We start from the raw sequence: 16,493 nt of genomic DNA, 5'->3' as shown, positions 1-16,493 counted from the left end.
CTCAAACTTGCAATCCTCTTGCCTCAGCCTACTGTGTCTCTGGGATTACAGGGGTACGCCGCTGTACCTGCTCATTTAACTGACTCATCTTCCAGCTACAATCCTTTCTTCACTGTGTTTAATCTGCTTTTCTAATTTTTAATTTCAGCTGTAATTTTTCAGGTCGAGAATGTGAAAATTTTTGTTTTGTTTTTGTGTTACAAGTAGCTGGAACTACAGGTGTGCACCACTGCACCCAGTGTGGGATTATTTTTTATTGTCGTCTTAGTTCTCTGTAAAAATTTTTTTTTCCATAGCGCTGGAATTAAATCCAGGGCCTTCTGCATAGTAGACAAATGCTCTACCACTGAGCTGCTGTTACACCCCAGCCCTTTTCAGTTTTTTAAAATGTTAATTATGAGTCTATGATCATTTCAGTATGTGGAAAAAGGTATGTTTTCTGTGTTTGTTCCCTTCGTTTTGAGTCCTGTTTGTTTAGTCCAGGCTCTTCATATGCCTGATCATTGAATGCCAGAAAGAAAAATAGGTGGCTTTGGATGGTGTTTCTCCTTCCAAGTTTTTGTTTTCCTCTGGGCAGTTAGCTGTATGGACAGATCAATCACAGTCCTATCATGAATCTGAGATATTTGGAAATTGCTTTGTAGACTGTTTGGCTGACCTCTTCTCTGGCTTCCCTATCTCAGGACCTCTTGAAGCCACAAAAATTGAAGATCCTCAAGAGCTTTTGGTTATGTGTATTCTGCCTCACTATCTATTAGTATTAAAAAGTAAACCCCATAAATTTTAAAATGTGCTAACCAATTGATTTAATATGCCAATTCCATGTTAACATAAATAGTATTTTTATTAAAAAGAGACTATTTAAAGAAAAAACTTCAGTGAAAATAATGGCATCTTAGTTTGCAAATCTAATATCTGACTTAATAGAAGGCATCTGGACTCTGCTTCTGCCTTCAGCCTGTTGTCATCATATATGAGCAGAAAGAAAACATTTTAGCATGATTAGAAAATACCCTTGACCCAAAGCTAAAGGGTGCCCTGGATAGGACTACACTTTGAGAACCACTGCTTTAGGACTAGCCTTTAGTGACCATTTTTGGTTTGGGGGATTGTTTCTATTTTTGTGGTGTCAGGATGGAATCCAGGGCCTCGCACACGCTAGGCAAGTGCTGTACCACTGAGCTGCAACCCAGCCCTTCTCCAGCAGTCTTGATACAAGTGTGCCTCCTCCTATCCTCCCCAGGACTCTCTAATGGACCTATTTAGTCTCTTAGGAATGGTTTTCTAGTTGAATTCTTGGCCTGTAATCTCCTCCCCACACATGGCTTAGGAATTGACTAATGCCACAAAGTGAAACTGCAAGTACAACATGCACTCCTTTTCTGCATTTTCCTGTGTTTTTATGCCTTCTTGAGTCCTAGCTGACTTGGTTACTTTGATCTCCCATTCCCCCTCCCTGCAGGTGGCTGAAAGACCTAGATGTTTTGCATGGGCCAAAATGGGCTCCCCTGAAGGGCTGAGGATATAGCTCAGTTGGTAGAGATGCTTGCCTCGCATGCATAAGACTCTGGGCTCAATCCCTGACACCACAAAAATAAAAAATAAAATTAAAAAATGGGCTCTCAACACATTTCCTTTGTCTCTAGGATCTTGGCCCCAAATACCTGCCTGTTGGGGTTACTCTCTGAGGCTTTAAACACTGATTTTTTTTCTTTGGATTTGCTTCAGTTCTTGGTAGGAGTGGATGTCCGCACTCAGTTCTCTAATTTACTTTTTTTGTTAACTGCTTAATGGTTTATCTTGGAGATCTTTCCCCAACTAGCCACAAAGACCCTCTTCGTACTTGTTCATCATTTATGGATGATCTGTTATTTTATATGGTTTCCAGTGTCACTAGTACAGTTATACATGTAGCTTGTACATGTCCATGTATGTTTATGGGCTAAATTCACAGAAATGCAACTGCCAAGTCTTTAATGTGTGTGAACACTTGTCATTTTGAGAGCTGTTACCTAATTGCTCTCCATGGTATTGTGCCAGTACATCTTCCCCTAGCATCTCTAAGAAGGGCAGGCATTTTAGCCAAATGGCTTATAGGCTATGGCCAGACTAGGAGAAGCATTGGGGCTCTCCTTTCTCCCTGGTCCCTCCAATAGAAACCAGGCCATGCCTGTGGTCTCTCCCAGGACACATTTGACATCCGGATCCTGATGGCCAAGTCTGTCAAGTACACAGTGAACTTCTTAGAAGCCAAAGAAGGAGATTTGCACAGGTACCAGAAGCCACACCCCATTCCCCCAAGCCTGGCTCATACTGAAGATCAGGGCCACTACTGGCTCTTGCTGACTTTATGTTGCCCTGGGGCAGGTGGGCAGGGGATCCCAGCCTCTGTACCTGGCCACCCCTTTTTTCCCCAGCAGCTCATTTTGGCTTCCCCAGCAAACCACTGTCCTTTACCTTCCAGGATAGAAATCCCATTCAAATTCCACATGCTGCATTCAGGGCTGGTCCACGGCCTGGCTTTCTGGTTTGACGTTGCTTTCATCGGCTCTATGTGAGTTCAGCAGGGTAGACCATGCTACCCCCACCCACTCCCCGGGCTCCCTACAGCTGTGGCCACCCCAGACCTGGCTGTGCAGTCGCTGCATTGGGGGCTGGGAGGGTAGGACATAACTCCTCAGGTTCCTCTGTCCCATTCAAAAGGCAGCGAGAACATGTCTTTGAACAAAAGACCCTTGGGAGGGAGGTGCATATCTGCTGTGTTCGGAGTACCTGTCCCTCATGGGCCCTTGTCTGTCTCACTGCATGTAGATGTCACGGTGAGAAGGCACCCCATGGCTGCAGATGCCTTGTGCGCTTGTTTAAGCTCACATGTGTTTGCCTAGGCTGCTGGAGTTCCAGCCTGTCTTGGTTATGGGGCCCAAGGGACCAATCAGAGGGGGCAGGCACTTTTGGAGAGCCCAAGGTACAGATACAGAGCAATGACCCAAGTGGTGGCACCAACCCAGTCAAGTAAATGCCTGTCCCTGCTTGACAGAATGACCGTGTGGCTATCCACTGCCCCAACGGAACCCCTGACCCACTGGTACCAGGTCCGGTGCCTATTCCAGTCACCACTCTTTGCCAAGGCTGGGGACACACTATCAGGGACATGTCTGCTTATTGCCAACAAAAGGTATGACCTGCTGCCCAGGGCTGGGAGTGCAGGGGTCTGTCAGCTTGGCCACCTCACAACTGCCCTCCTCTACTTCTCTATAGACAGAGCTATGACATCAGTATTGTGGCCCAGGTGGACCAGACAGGCTCCAAATCCAGTAACCTCCTGGATCTAAAGAACCCCTTCTTCAGGTAAGAGGGCCTCTGCCTATGTGGGGGGTACCCTGGGCCCCACAGTCCCCCAGCCCTGCCCACCAGTCATCTCTGCCACAGATACACAGGAACGACTCCCTCACCCCCACCTGGCTCGCACTACACCTCTCCCTCTGAAAACATGTGGAACACGGGCAGCACCTACAACCTTAGCAGCGGGATGGCTGTGGCAGGTAAGTCCACCATGCCCTTGACATAGCCGCTGACTTTGGTGGCCTGCCTGGACTCCTCCTGCTCCCGAGCCTGCCTCTAGCACTGGCATCCGGGACACTGTGTCCTACCCCTGACATGTCCCTCTCTGGGCACAGGGATGCCAACTGCCTATGACCTGAGCAGTGTTATTGCCGGCGGCTCCAGTGTGGGCCACAACAACTTGATTCCTTTAGGTAAGTGTCCCCTGGGGTCCAGGGAATGGCTGGGGGAGGGGGCAAACAGGACCGCCCTGAAGCAGGGAAGGGCTGGTGGCCAGTCTGTTGATCAGTGCTTAGTCTTTCAGCACTACTGTCTCCATCCTTGCCTCTTCCTCCTCCTGGGGGCTCCTGGCTGAAGCCCTGCGTTCGTTCGTTTGTTCCTCTCTGCCTGGCTCTGTCACTGCTGCATCTGCCCTTCCCACACCCGCTGTGAAAGCGTGAGTGGGCTGGGCAGGCTAGGGGTGGTGACGCTGTCTCCCTTCCTTCCTTCCTTCCTCCCTGTCGCTGCGCAGCCAACACAGGGATTGTCAATCACACCCACTCCCGGATGGGCTCCATAATGAGCACGGGGATTGTCCAAGGTAATGGCGGGTGGAGGGGTCTGGGGTCCCTTGGGCAGGGCCGCGTTAGCATGGGAGTGTGGCCCAACTGCTGCCTCACCTGCACGCGTGCTCTCACTTTTGGGGGAGCTGGATAGGCACAGGGGTCAAGCTGGCCCTCAGTACCTACTGCCTGCCCCACAGGCTCCTCAGGTGCCCAGGGCGGCGGCGGCAGCGGCTCCAGTGCCCACTATGCAGTCAACAGCCAGTTCACCATGGGTGGTCCTGCCATCTCCATGGCCTCGCCCATGTCCATCCCGACCAACACCATGCACTACGGGAGCTAGGCACTCTGCCCTGACAGACTGACAGCACCAGGAAACCAAATGAAGCCCCCGCCCAGCACCTTCGCCCGGGCGGCTGTCCCCTTGTACTGGAGAAGCCCAAACATCCCGTCACAGCCCTCTTTGCTATGGGAACTTGGACACTTTTTTTACACGATGTTGCCGCTGATCCTACCTGACCCTGCCCACACCTTGGCCCTGAGCGAGTGTCGCTGCCACATTTTACACAAGATCATGTCAGGGGAGCCTTTGTCCCCCTCCAGCCCTCTTCACTCTGACCTGGCTTTGACATCTGCTGTAACAGGCGTGTTGGGGCCAGCAGCTGCACCCTGGTTGGGCAGGAGGAGGGAAGCAGCTGCCACAATGGCCCAGGCTGCCCTGCCCCACCAGGCCCCCAGCCCCTGCCCCCATCACCTGTCTCCAGTGGGAAGGCAGCCCAGCTGGGCAGGACCTCTCCTTCAACTACCAGGCCACCATGGTCACCATGGGCGTGACATGCTGCTTTTTTTAATTTTATTTTTTTACGAAAAGAACCAGTGTCAATCCACAGACCCTCTGAGAAACCCGGCTGGCCGGGCCCAGCCAGCAGCCCCTCTCCCCAGGCTCAGAGGTTCAGTGGTGGGGGCAACCCTGGGCCAGGCCTCAGGCCCCTCCCCACCAAAGGGTTCACCTCACTTGAATGTACAACCCACCCCAGCTGTCTGAAGGCCCTCCGTCCTCTGCCCCTGCCTCTTGCTGCTGTTCTGTCCCTGAGCCCCTGCAGGTCCCCCCTCAGCCTCCACCAAAAGCTGGAATAGGCAGCCTGGAGGGAAGGTCATTGTGGGTTGCTTCAGACAGACAGAAGCCTCAAGGATCTGTCAGAGAAGGCATCCTTTTCCCTTGTAGCTAACATTAGGCCTGTGTATTTCCCCTCCAGACTCATAGATAATCCAGTCCCTACCACCATGATGGCATTTTGGTCCTTCTCCATCCTGGGAAAGGACCTTGAAGGAACTTCTTCCTCCAAAAAAGAAAGCAAACAAAATAAACAAGGAAATGTATGTTTCAGCACAGGCAATTTTCTTCTACTTCTGCTCCCCTTGTTCCTAGCACCCCCAACCTCAGAAGCTGGAGCTCAGGCTAGGCCTCACACCCACTCTGTGCCCCCAGGCTGCCCTTCTTCCTTCTGTCCTTGGCAGAGCTGTCAGGGAAAGCATAAGGCCCACTGGCAGGCTGGAGGGCTTGGGAGTCCAGTCCTGTCCTGCAGCTGTGTTGCCTGAGCCACCTTGGAAGCTCCCTGCTCAGCTGCCCCTCCCCCACCTTTATATGAATTCTCTGGATCACCTTTGCATAGAAAATAAAAGTGTTTGCTTTGTAAGAAAAGTCTGGAAAGTAGCAGAGCGGTCTCGAGCGGTCGAGGGAGACTTCAGTCATCACCAGGAACAGGACAGGCATGTCCCTTTAGGTTTTGCCTGAAAGAGAGAGACTTCTAGAAGCAGCCCCAGAGAGAAGGGAAGGTACCCCCTCAGACAAAGCAGAAATGGTCCTTTACCTATAGGGTGGGCCTTCCTAGGAGGTTGCCATGGACCGGGTCATGGTGGGTGTTGGTAGTATGTTTGGGGGCAGAGATGTGGCTTGAGATGGAGGTGCAACGTGTTCTGGAGGCAGTGGCTGGAAGAAGTACAGCTGAACAGAGACCCTTGGGGTCAGTGGCAAAGGCAGGCAAGCAACCCACTCCTGCCCCACAACCCAGCCTGGGGCCATTGGAACCATACCTTACAGCCCATGGCCAGGAGGGCATGGAGCACCACCACAGTGGACAGTAGCACTGCAGCCACCAGTCTAGTGTCTTCACGGACGACAGGCCAGAGGGTGAACACCAGCCCAGCAGCTGACAAGGTCAAGGCCAGTGCCCCAAAAAGCCACTGCAGCCATGGCACAGGGATGAGCCACAGGACCTGAGGTGACAGGGGCAGCTAGTGACTGTGCCAGATGATTCCTTTGGCTCCCACCATCTACCTATCACCAGGCCATACTCACCACAGTGGGGATAAAGATGAAGAGGGAGTAGCCATAGATGCACACGGTCTCTAGGAAAGTGTAAGGTCCCATGCGTTCCCGGACGCCCTTGCGCCACCGCAGGAAACCCCATAGCGCCAGCGGCACAAGCCACGCATAGCAATAGATGGTGATACCTGCCACAGTAACTGGGAGGCAAGGCAGCAGTTACCTCTCATGTCCTGGGGCCTGTGGCTGCCAGGAGCTGAGCCCATCCACTCTACTTACCCTTATGAAATTGGGGGCTATAGTGGACAGAGGGGTCCCTCCTCTGGGCCAGCACCAGGGTCAGGTTGCCAGTGACTGCCAGGACGAAGGCCAGGGTGGCACAGATCCAGAAAGGGCCTGTGAGGAAGTCATAGTCCAAATCCCGGGCTCAGTGCTCCCAGAGGGGGTGAATGGGTCTTGTCTCTATTGCTGGGGAGGTCAGGGGGACCCCAGCCACTCATTTGACTCTCAATTGGGACATTCTGGTGGCTGGATTTAATGCTGCCTCTTAGTTCATCCTTCTCTGCCTGGGAAGGCTCCATACGGCTAGAACCCCACGCTCTAGCTCTTGTCTCACATCACTGGCAGCAATTCCTCAACTTTTTCAACTCTGATAAAGCCATTAATGGAGAGCAGCTGGGGCTCAGTCCTTGGCCCTGCTCCATGTCCCTGTTCACCCCTGGCATAGTCTTGTTCAGCCTCAGGGTTCCCTGTTATTTCTATACTGATGATTCCCAGATGGTAGAGTGTCCCAAATTGTATACTCATACATGTTCACTTTTCAAGGTGGACATTTTGAGGTGTCTCCATCTCCACCCCACACTTGCTCCTTTCCCTCCAACCTGCCCAGCTTTTCCCATCCACCCACAGCAACTATGCTGGTGGTCCAGGCCAAAACCCTGGGAGTACCCTTTGCTTCCCTCACCACCCTGACTAGTCTGTCAGCAAATCCTGTTGGTTCTGCCTCTATAACACATCCCAGAACCAACCACTCTCTCTGTCCTCAGCCTCCATGAGTTGTCTCCTGCCTGGTCTCCTATCTTCCATCCTTATCCCCGATGTGGCCAGAGGGGAACCTAGGAACACCTCATTAAGATCCTTTCTCACCACAGTATGGGAGCCTGTGCCACTTGTCCCAGTACTTCAGTGACATCCTAACAGCTCACTTCTTTTCAGTGACAGTGCAACCCTCCAGTGCGGGGATGTCTCTACCTTAAGGCTTGGGCCCTCACTGGGACCCTCCTCCTCTAGATCTGTCCACCCCTGACCAATACTTGCCAATAAGGCTCATTCTCTTTCCTCAGAGACCTTCCCTGACCCACACAGACACAACAGCATCACCCTCCACTACACTGCTTCCCTTCTCTTCTCAGCCCCATCATCCACTACAGTCTGTTATGTCTCTGTCTCCCTAAACAGAACACAAGTTTCACTCTTGGTGACTACTTTTTTCTCAGCTGTACAGCAACACCTGCCATTCAGTCCACACGTGCTGAATGAATAATCAAATGAAACAAATGCACAAACTTACTCACCATACAGATCTGGACGGTTTCGCAGATGGTACCGTACAAAGTTGTGGCCAGGCCAAGGTAGGAGTGAGCCTTTGATCCGGTCTAGGACCTGAAAGACAAGGCCACAGTCCAGGATGGAAGCCTTCCCAGGGTTCCTCCTGTACTTTGGGAGTTTCTTTCCCCAATGACCTCTTCTCTCCTCTCTCCATGCCCTACCTGAAAGAGCTCATCTCGCCCTTCTAAGACTTTTTTTTTTTTTTTTTTTTTGGGGGGGGGGCTGTTGAGGATTGAACCCAGGGCCTTGTGCATGCTAGACAAGCACTCTACCAACTGAGCTATACTCCCTGCCCTGCCCTCTAAGCCTTTTTTAAATTATTTTTTTAAATTGAATCCTGGAGGGCTGGGGATGTGGCTCAAGCGGTAGCGCACTCGCCTGGCATGCGTGCAGCCCGGGTTCGATCCTCAGCACCACATACAAACAAAGATGTTGTGTCTGCCGATAACTTAAAAATATATATATATATATATATATATATTAGAAAAAAATTCTCTAAATAAATAAATTGAATCCTGGAGCACTCTACCATTGAGCTACATTTCTTTTTTCTTTTTTAATTTTGAAACAGGATCTCACTAATTTGCTAAGGCTGACCTCAAAACTTTTGATCCTCTGGAGTCAGCCTCTCAAGCAGCTGGGATTATGGACATGCACCACCATGCCTACCTTCCCTCTAGGCTTTTGACAAGATGTTCCCATGGCTTAGAGACCCTTCCCCTGGTCACTAAGTTGAGCTCTCACTCAACTTACCAATACTGAAGGCTATCTTCCAGGCTGCCACTTTCCTGTTTGCTTCCCCTTAGACAACTTGGCTGCCTAAACTGTCCTTGACACTTCCCAGCCCCAATAAAGACAGCCAATAAGTCCTGGGAAATCTTCCCTCTACATCTCTGTGTAGCACCAGTGGCACGAGACAAGACACATTCACTTGCTCTCATAGTCTGTGGCCCTGGTTTATTCTCATTAAGCCTGGCCTGGAGCTGAGCATGGTAGCATACATCTGTAAGCCCAATGACTCAAGAAGGTTGAGAGAAAGGAGGATCACAAGTTCAAGGCCAGCATGGGCAACTCAGAGGCTCAAAAAATAAAAAGGGCTGGGGTTGTAGCTCAGTGGTACAGTACTCCTGGGTTCAATCCCAAGTATCCCCCTACCACGGACCACAAAAAAAAAAAAAAAAAAAATCCTGGTCTAGAGCTCTGATCCATGTGCACATCTGGTCATCTCATTCCTCTCCTGCTCTGACCCTTCTGACTCCCCAACACCCTCAGAATAAAACCCAAATTCTAACTCCTTAACACAGCTCATGGCTGGGCAAGTTAGCACATGAGTAGTCCCAGCTACTCAAGAGGCTGAGCTAAGAGATCCTCTTGAGCCCATGAGTTTGGGGCCAACCTGGGCAACAAGGCCAGACTCCATCTCAAAAAACAAAACAGTAAACACAAAAAAACTAAAAACATAGCGTATGAGGTCCTCTGTGATCTGCCTTCTGCCTGTCCCCCATCTCACACTCTCCCACCAGATTTAGTGATAGGTAGCTTCTACTACTGTTCATGACTCCTCTTGCCTTTTGTCTTCACATATACTGTTTCCTGTGTCTGGAACATAACTAGTGCTCCCATCCACCCTTCCTGGGTAACCCTCCTTTCTCTGTTAGGTCTCAGCAAATTCCTCACTTCCTACTGGAGGCCTTTCCCTATTCACCAGATCCTGTGCATGTAGCGGGGTTCCCCCCTCTTTGTTCCCACAGCCCATCACCAAAATCCTTAGAAAATACCACCATTCCTTTTACTAGCCTGGGTAGGAGCACTTGTTCTCCCATGTAGCTGTTACCAGCACTCTGTCTCAGCCTGGTGCTCAGTCGATACTGGCTGAACCGCCAGCATGACTCTGAGCCCCTCCCATCAGCTTCCAGGCCTCACCTGTGAGGTATCCACGTCAAAAAAGCTCTGATAGTAGCTGAATGTCCAGAATCCCGGCTGTGGCTTCTCCTCCTGTAAAAGCTGCAGAGTGTGGGATTTCAGTGCTTGCTCTTACAGCCTACGTCAGCCAGGGGGTGGTCAGAGTCAGGGAATGGGGACTTAGGTGACTCACCGCTGTCTTGTCACCCTCTTCCTCCACCTCTTCCTCTACTCCATAGCTGCCACCAGAGCCGACAGCCACAACTACGTGCCCTTTTGGGGTCAGCTGATCACTTTTGCTGGTGGTAGCTGCATCTGGGGTCTCAGCCAGAAGATTAGTAGCTTCCTCAAATTCTATGAAGAAGGACAAATGGGACAAGGCACGTTTTGAGGCAATTAATTGTGCATGGTCCACTGCTCATGGCGGGGACTAAGGTTATAACAGCGGCAACCTCAACTCTCTCCCGAGACAGGGCACAACTTCCTCAGTTCCGGGGCATGGGAAGTAAGACTGTTCCCTTACTCCTAACGTGGGAATGCAACTCAGGGTTGGTCCTCGGATAGACTCAGGGCCTCGGGATATGGAGTCTAAGTTCAGGACGGGAGCGCGGTTCGAATGCGGATGGGGCTCATTCTTGAGGCAGGTTTCCGGTCTGGGGTCAGTGTACACAGCCGCGTGGGATTCGGGTTAAGTAAGAGATGGAAGCTGCACGGGAGGTTCTGGCCAGGGGCGGGAGCAGAAGTTCCCGCCGCATAGGGTCCGCACTCACCGTGGAAGGCCAACCCGTCAGCCGCTGCCATGGTTGTTCAGGGGCGTCACCGCATCCCGCTCTGAAGACAGAGGCCGATCAGGCTCGCGCCCCTCCCAAACCCTATTCCTCAGCTTCAAGCCCTGCCTCGTGGCTAACAACACCCACCGGGACTTAAGCTCGCCGTCGGGTCCCTCAGTAGTACCCCGCCCTCCTCACCTGCAGCCACTTTAGCCGGCGTGGCCAGGGCTCTCTGCGCCTGCGCGGGACGCCTACCCGTCAGAATCAACCCTGCTTGGATCAGAAAGCAACATCCGGTGCTGGTCCGTTTTCTATTCTCCTCCGGTGGAAAGCCATGTCCGGAAACTCACAGAAGAGCCCCTACTCCCCCTCCCCCGTGGGTGGGAGCCTTTTACTTCAGGTATGAGGTGTTTCTCTTCGGACTAAGGGCCCTAGGCCGGAAGAGGATGGCGGCGGCTGCTCTGAAGAGATTTTGGTCCCGAGGCCGCGGAGAAGGGGGCGTTGAGGCTGGAAATGCTGCCGTGGCGGTGAAGCCAAGCGTGTGGGCGCGGCTGGGTGAGTAGTGGCGGAAGGCAGTGGGATGGGTGCCCGCAGCGGCTGAACGGCTCCGACAGCGTTTCTTTTCCCTCAGGCGACTGGGCCCGCGCGCTGCTCCGGGACTACGCAGAGGCTTGCCGGGACGCGGTGGCTGCGGCGCGGGCTCGGCCGGGGCGCGCAGCAGTGTACATGGGGCTGCTGGGCGGCGCCGCAGCCTGCTGCGCTCTGGCGCCGAGCGAGGAGGCCTTCGAGGAGGCGCTGCTCGATGCGTCTGGGACTCTCCTGCTGCTAGCGCCAGCCACTCGCAACCGCGATTCCGAAAGCTTCCTGCAGCGACTCCTTTGGCTGCGGGGCCGCGGTCGTCTGCGCCACGTGAATCTGGGGTTCTGCTCGCTCGTGTACGAGGCGCCCTTCGACTCCCAGGCCAGCCTCTACCAGGCCCGCTGCCGCTACTTGCAGCCCCGCTGGGTCGACTTCCCCGGCCGAATCCTGGATGTGGGCTTCGTGGGCCACTGGTGGATACTGAGCACCCGGATGCGTGACTGCGACATCAACGATGACGAGTTCCTGCACCTGCCGGCACATTTGCGCGTGGTCGGACCCCACCAGCTGCACTCCGAGGCTAATGAGCGGCTCTTCGATGAGAAGTACAAGCCTGTTGTGCTCACTGACGATCAGGTGGACCAGGCGCTGTGGGAGGAGCAGGTGTTGCAAAAGGAGAAAAAGGACAGGCTTGTCCTGAGCCAGGCCGACTCGCTAGTGCAGTCGCAGGTCGCAAGATGAAACCCAGTAAGAGCGTGAGGCCTGACTGGGGTCTGAGCCCTGGCAGACTGTGGAATGATGAGAGTGGGACGTAAATTATATGCACTGTTCTCTAACTGCTGTTGTTGAAAACAAGTTTGGAGAGCCATACTCTCTATCTCTTTGTTCCTTATTAGTGAAGCTAGTTCACAGTCTTTTTGGTCTAGGAATTGGGTAGAGCAGAGTTGACTAATGTTTATCACTGCCAGAGCTGGTAATGAGCCTTTTACATAAGTCTTTTTAGGCTGGGAATGTAGTAGCTCAAGTGGTAAAGCACTTGCCCCTGGCATCCCTAAAGTCCTAGGTTTGATCCCCACTACCACAAAGACAAAAGAAAAATAACTTCATCCTTTTTCACTGTGTGACACAAGTCCCTTGACAGAGGTACTACATTGGTCAGGTGACTCCCAAACTCTCTTCCAAGAGCATGCATATTTTGCTTTATTTCTTTGTGTGTTTTCCTCCTCTTGTTCTTTTTCTTTGCGGGGAGGGAGGGGGTACTGGGGACTGAACTCAGGGGCACTTGGCCACTGAGCCACATCCCCAGCCCTATTTTGTATTTTATTTAGAGACAGGGTTTTAGAGAGTTGCATAGTGAATTGTCGTTGCTGAGGCTAGCTTTGAACTCACGATTCTCCTGTCTCAGCCTCCCAAGCTGCTGGGATTAAAGGCGTGTGCCACCATGCCCAGCTCCTCTTGTTCTTTTATGAGTAACATGTTTGTTCAGATTTTTAAAATTCGTTGAGCCAGCTGTGGTGATACACACCTGTAATATGAGCTACTCTAGAGGCTAAAGCAGAAAGATTGCAAGTTTGAAACCAGCCTGGGCAGCTTAATAACACCATATTCAAATAAAAAGGGCTGGAGATGTTGCTCAGTAGTAGAGCACTGGCAGTGTGAGTGAGGCCTTGGATTCAAACTCCATTACCAAAAATAAAGTAAAACACTAATTATAGTCTCACAAGAAATTGGCAAAATAATACATTTTGAATACTCTTTACCCAGTTTCCCTTAAATGGTATTGTTTTACATAACTAATACTAAATGAGGATATTGATATTAGTATGACTGTTTGGTTTTGGAAGGGACGTGTTTTTGTAAAAACAACTTGGTTTTATCATATGTGTATTGACAGTGATTAGAAGTGGCTTGGAAGGAAAAATAGGTCCTAATCTCAAAATCTATATCTAATTGTAAATCCTGTTGATGTCATACTTCAGGTACCCTGAAAACAGAATTCTTTGGAAAAGAATAAGTTAAATTATGTAGTTGGTACTTAGCTAGGTTATGATAATCACACCTCTTAAGCTAAAATATTGGGGAATGTGACTACCTCTGTCACCTTGGTGCCTGTAGCTAGTTAATAAAACCAGGAGATGAAACAGTGGTCTTTGTTGTTATGGGTTTTTTGTTTTTTGTTTTATTTTTGTAGTGCTGGGGATCAACCAGTGGCCTCACACATGCTACACACACACCCTACCACTGAGCTACACCTCCAGCCCTTTTTTTTTAAATATTTTTATTTGTTGATGGACCTTGTTTATTTATTTAATTGCTTATATGTGGTGCTGAGAATCGAACCCAATGCCTCACACATGCTAGTCAAGCGCTCTACCACTGAGCCACACCCCCAGCCCCCTTAAATTCTTATTTAAGAATCAGAGGAGTATCTGCATCTCCATTTTACTGAAGAAAAGTTGTGGTATATACAAAGTTACTATTTCCAAGGATATGATAGGTCCATCATCAGGCCAACTGCACAACTGCCAATCCTGTGACTTAGCCTAAGATTTGTGGTACAGTATTATCTTTGTTCCTAATAACATCTTGCCAGAATTTGTGTGTATGGTACTGGGAATCAAATTTAGAGCCTCATGCATGCTAGGCAGACACTGTACCACTAAGCTATACCCACAGCCCTCTTTGCCAGAAATTATTGAATTCTGCCGTCACTTGCCATATATACAATTTGAATACAGAAATAAATAAATAAGAAAGATGCAATGAAAACAAAAAAACAAATGATTCAAAATTCTAATCCTACACTGTTAATTTGGCAGACTTTGGACTCAACCCCTGCATTCTTTGTTAGATTAGCCAACTTCAGGAGAGGGTTTAGGACACACTTGTGCTGTGCACAGTGCACACCTATAATCCCAGCCACTCAGGAGGCTGAGGCAGGAAGATCACAAGTTCGAGATGGCCAAAGTGAGATGTGTTTTCTGTGAAAGAGTATTGTACACCTTCATTGCCTGCCTGAATCAATTATCAAATGCCATTTCTGACTTCTACTTGGGTGTCTTTCATGCAGGCCTCCAAAATCTGCAGGCAGATACAAAGGTGAGAGCAATGGATGGCCACAAACTCAAGAATACTCATCTGTGGCTAGAAATTGTGGACTTTGGTCAGACTGAAATCCTTGTGACTTGTTTTTTGCTGAAGGGTTTGCCTTTCTCAGAGGAGAGTCCTGCTGTATTTTGGACCTTTCACCAGTCATATGAAAGGAGGAGCTGTTAGATGTGACACAGGACTAGGTGGGCGTGGTGCTGTGCATCTTGGGCTATACACTATTTCCTGAGGGTAGATCTAAGTCTGTTCAGTGATGAGCTCCTAGCATCCTCAGGCTCAGCCTAGTGTGGGCCTCAGCAAATGTTGAGAAAGTTAACAAAGTACTACATGTTTACACTGTTGATACAAGTTGGTATGGTCTTGATGGGGAAGGAAAGCAAATGGAGCCTGAATCTTCAACCTTTAACTAGCCCAAGGAAAGAAACTAACTCGTCTAAGTCCTGCTCCCAAAACTGGAATAACAAAGTGAACATGTTGTTTGTTTTTCTGTAAGGGAAAAGTGGTCTTTAAGGGAAGATTTGAATCTATCTCAGGGTTTGTAGTAAGTGATGTCAAAACCAAAGAAAGAAGCAGACAGATCCAGGATTGCACAGAGTGCAATTTATTGGGGACTTACTGACAAGCATAGTTGTGGGCAGTAGCAAGACCAAGTGGATGCCTCCAACTTAGGTTAGAAGGAGGAACATATGTATTGTTCGGGATAAAAATGACTTCATCCTGGCTGGAATGTATCTGGCTTTTCTTGAGCCAATATCAAAAGAGTTAGGCACATTCCTAGCACCAAGTCCAGTTGCAAAGCTCCACACATCACTTTGATGATTTGGTCTGATTATAGTTTGCTGGGAAACTAGGAAAAACCTGCTGGGGTTACTCAGGAGGGGTAATCATTGCAATTATTACTTAAGATGGCTGCAGTCATGTCAAACTGAATCCATACAGTGACCTCAGATGGATGAAGTGACTTCTCCATCCTGGCTCCTTATCTGTTAGTGGAATTATTAGAAAAATTGGAAATTCTTTGAAAGCATTTGGTACATTGTAGGCATTCACAGAACATACAGTGTGACTATGTGAAATTGTGTTTGGTTTTGCTTTTTTGGTACTAGGGATTGAACCCAGGGGTGATTAACCACTGAGCCACATCCCCAGCGTTTTGTTTTTGTTTTGAGACAGGGTCTTAGTTGCTCAGGGCCTCACTTAGTTGGTGAGGCTGGCTTTGAACTTGTGATTCTTGGGGCTCAGCCATCCATGCCGCTGGGATTACAGACTTGTACCATCACACCTGATTGTAAGGAAGATTATGGCTCTTGAGTCCATGCTGTGCCTTTCCCTTGTAGGGCGGGTTCAGTAAATATCATAGCAGTAGAGCCAAGGTGTGCTTGGTTCTCAGGGCCCAAAGAGACTTAATATATAAATATTTTCGGGGCTGGGGATGTGGCTCAAGCGGTAGCGCGCTCGCCTGGCATGCGTGCGGCCCGGGTTCGATCCTCAGCACCACATACAAACAAAGATGTTGTGTCTACCAAAAACTAAAAAAAAATAAATATTAAAATTCTCTCTCTCTCTCTCTCTTTAAAAAAAAAAAATAAATAAATAAATATTTTCAAGTTCTCCCTTTTTCTTTTCTTTTTTTTTTTAAAGAGAGAGTGGAGAGAGAGAGAATTTTTTTAATATTTATTTTTTAGCTTTTCGGCAGACACAACATCTTTGTTTGTATGTGGTGCTGAGGATCGAACCCGGGCCGCACGCATGCCAGACGAGCGCGCTACCGCTTGAGCCACATCCTCAGCCCCAAGTTCTCCCTTTTTCTTAAATTTTTTTTTTATGCAGTGCTGGGAATGGAACCCAGGACCTCACACATGCTAGGCAAGTGTTCTATCACTGAACTACACTCTGTCCTTTAAAATTTATCAGCTTTTTTTGTGTGGGGGGGCGGGTTTGTTTTTTTGTTTGTTTGTTTTTACTATCAGCAAAGTTCAGTTTTTATTGTATATTACTAGATTTTTAGTCAAAAAGATGAAAGCCTTCATCATTATTGGACTCTGGATTCTTCTCCTATTTCTCAACTGGGGCAGCAATGGAGGAATGGGCAGGACC

General features: G+C 49.6%; 3 protein-coding genes across 7 annotated transcripts in view; 2 read left to right on the top strand and 1 right to left on the bottom strand.

The window, feature by feature from the left end:
• Nucleotides 1-5,493, top strand: part of Carm1 (coactivator associated arginine methyltransferase 1) — a 46,133-nt gene extending 40,640 nt beyond the window's left edge. Inside the window, exons 9-16 of one of the 4 annotated variants that reach the window (XM_046436543.1) lie at nt 2,187-2,272; nt 2,465-2,554; nt 3,038-3,175; nt 3,259-3,348; nt 3,430-3,542; nt 3,678-3,755; nt 4,073-4,141; nt 4,304-5,493. In XM_046436543.1, the coding sequence (XP_046292499.1) occupies nt 2,187-2,272; nt 2,465-2,554; nt 3,038-3,175; nt 3,259-3,348; nt 3,430-3,542; nt 3,678-3,755; nt 4,073-4,141; nt 4,304-4,446 (807 nt within the window). In that variant the 3' untranslated portion in view covers nt 4,447-5,493. Of the gene's footprint in view, nt 1-2,156; nt 2,273-2,464; nt 2,555-3,037; nt 3,176-3,258; nt 3,349-3,429; nt 3,543-3,677; nt 3,756-4,072; nt 4,142-4,303 lie in introns of all 4 variants that reach the window. The other 3 variants (XM_046436542.1, XM_046436545.1, XM_046436544.1) reach the window with 3 other exon arrangements.
• On the bottom strand, nt 4,940-11,022 carry Yipf2 (Yip1 domain family member 2). 2 transcript variants are annotated; one of them, XM_046436546.2, is made up of 10 exons: nt 10,908-11,022; nt 10,710-10,770; nt 10,133-10,293; nt 9,961-10,041; nt 8,004-8,091; nt 6,709-6,825; nt 6,463-6,629; nt 6,198-6,380; nt 5,975-6,108; nt 4,940-5,894 (listed from the first exon to the last, which is right to left on the bottom strand). In XM_046436546.2, the coding sequence occupies exons 2-9, from the start codon at nt 10,738-10,740 to the stop codon at nt 5,992-5,994; spliced, it is 945 nt and encodes a 314-aa protein (XP_046292502.1). In that variant the 5' UTR covers nt 10,741-10,770; nt 10,908-11,022; the 3' UTR covers nt 4,940-5,894; nt 5,975-5,991. The 2 variants fall into 2 exon arrangements, with proteins under 2 accessions (XP_046292502.1, XP_058432809.1); XM_058576826.1 differs by lacking the exon at nt 10,908-11,022 and having other exon boundaries at nt 10,710-10,883.
• Nucleotides 11,023-11,026: 4 nt separating this feature from the next.
• Timm29 (translocase of inner mitochondrial membrane 29) lies at nt 11,027-13,431 on the top strand. The gene is made up of 2 exons (XM_046436547.2): nt 11,027-11,264; nt 11,341-13,431. The coding sequence occupies exons 1-2, from the start codon at nt 11,156-11,158 to the stop codon at nt 12,027-12,029; spliced, it is 798 nt and encodes a 265-aa protein (XP_046292503.1). The 5' UTR covers nt 11,027-11,155; the 3' UTR covers nt 12,030-13,431.
• Nucleotides 13,432-16,493: the final 3,062 nt, after the last annotated feature.

The sequence above is a fragment of the Marmota monax genome, unplaced genomic scaffold (assembly GCF_021218885.2).
Source record: "Marmota monax isolate L192 unplaced genomic scaffold, Marmota_monax_Labrador192_F-V1.1 WCK01_AAM20220418_F8-fsc00021, whole genome shotgun sequence".
Lineage (NCBI taxonomy): Eukaryota > Metazoa > Chordata > Mammalia > Rodentia > Sciuridae > Marmota > Marmota monax.
The sequence above is the reverse complement of the archived record's forward strand: the minus strand, read 5'-3'. Positions and strand labels throughout refer to the sequence as shown.

What these genes read in the sequence shown, in the direction of transcription:
- Timm29 (XM_046436547.2), top strand. Translation starts at nt 11,156, where the DNA reads ATGGCGGCGGCTGCTCTGAAGAGATTTTGGTCCCGAGGCCGCGGAGAA. An exon ending in AAGCGTGTGGGCGCGGCTGG is followed by an intron (nt 11,265 to 11,340) that starts GTGAGTAGTGGC and finishes CTTTTCCCTCAG; the next exon opens with GCGACTGGGCCCGCGCGCTG.
- Yipf2 (XM_046436546.2), bottom strand. Translation starts at nt 10,740, where the DNA reads ATGGCAGCGGCTGACGGGTTGGCCTTCCACG. An exon ending in AAGAGGGTGACAAGACAGCG is followed by an intron (nt 10,042 to 10,132) that starts GTGAGTCACCTA and finishes CACACTCTGCAG; the next exon opens with CTTTTACAGGAGGAGAAGCC. An exon ending in AAACCGTCCAGATCTGTATG is followed by an intron (nt 6,826 to 8,003) that starts GTGAGTAAGTTT and finishes ACTTCCTCACAG; the next exon opens with GCCCTTTCTGGATCTGTGCC.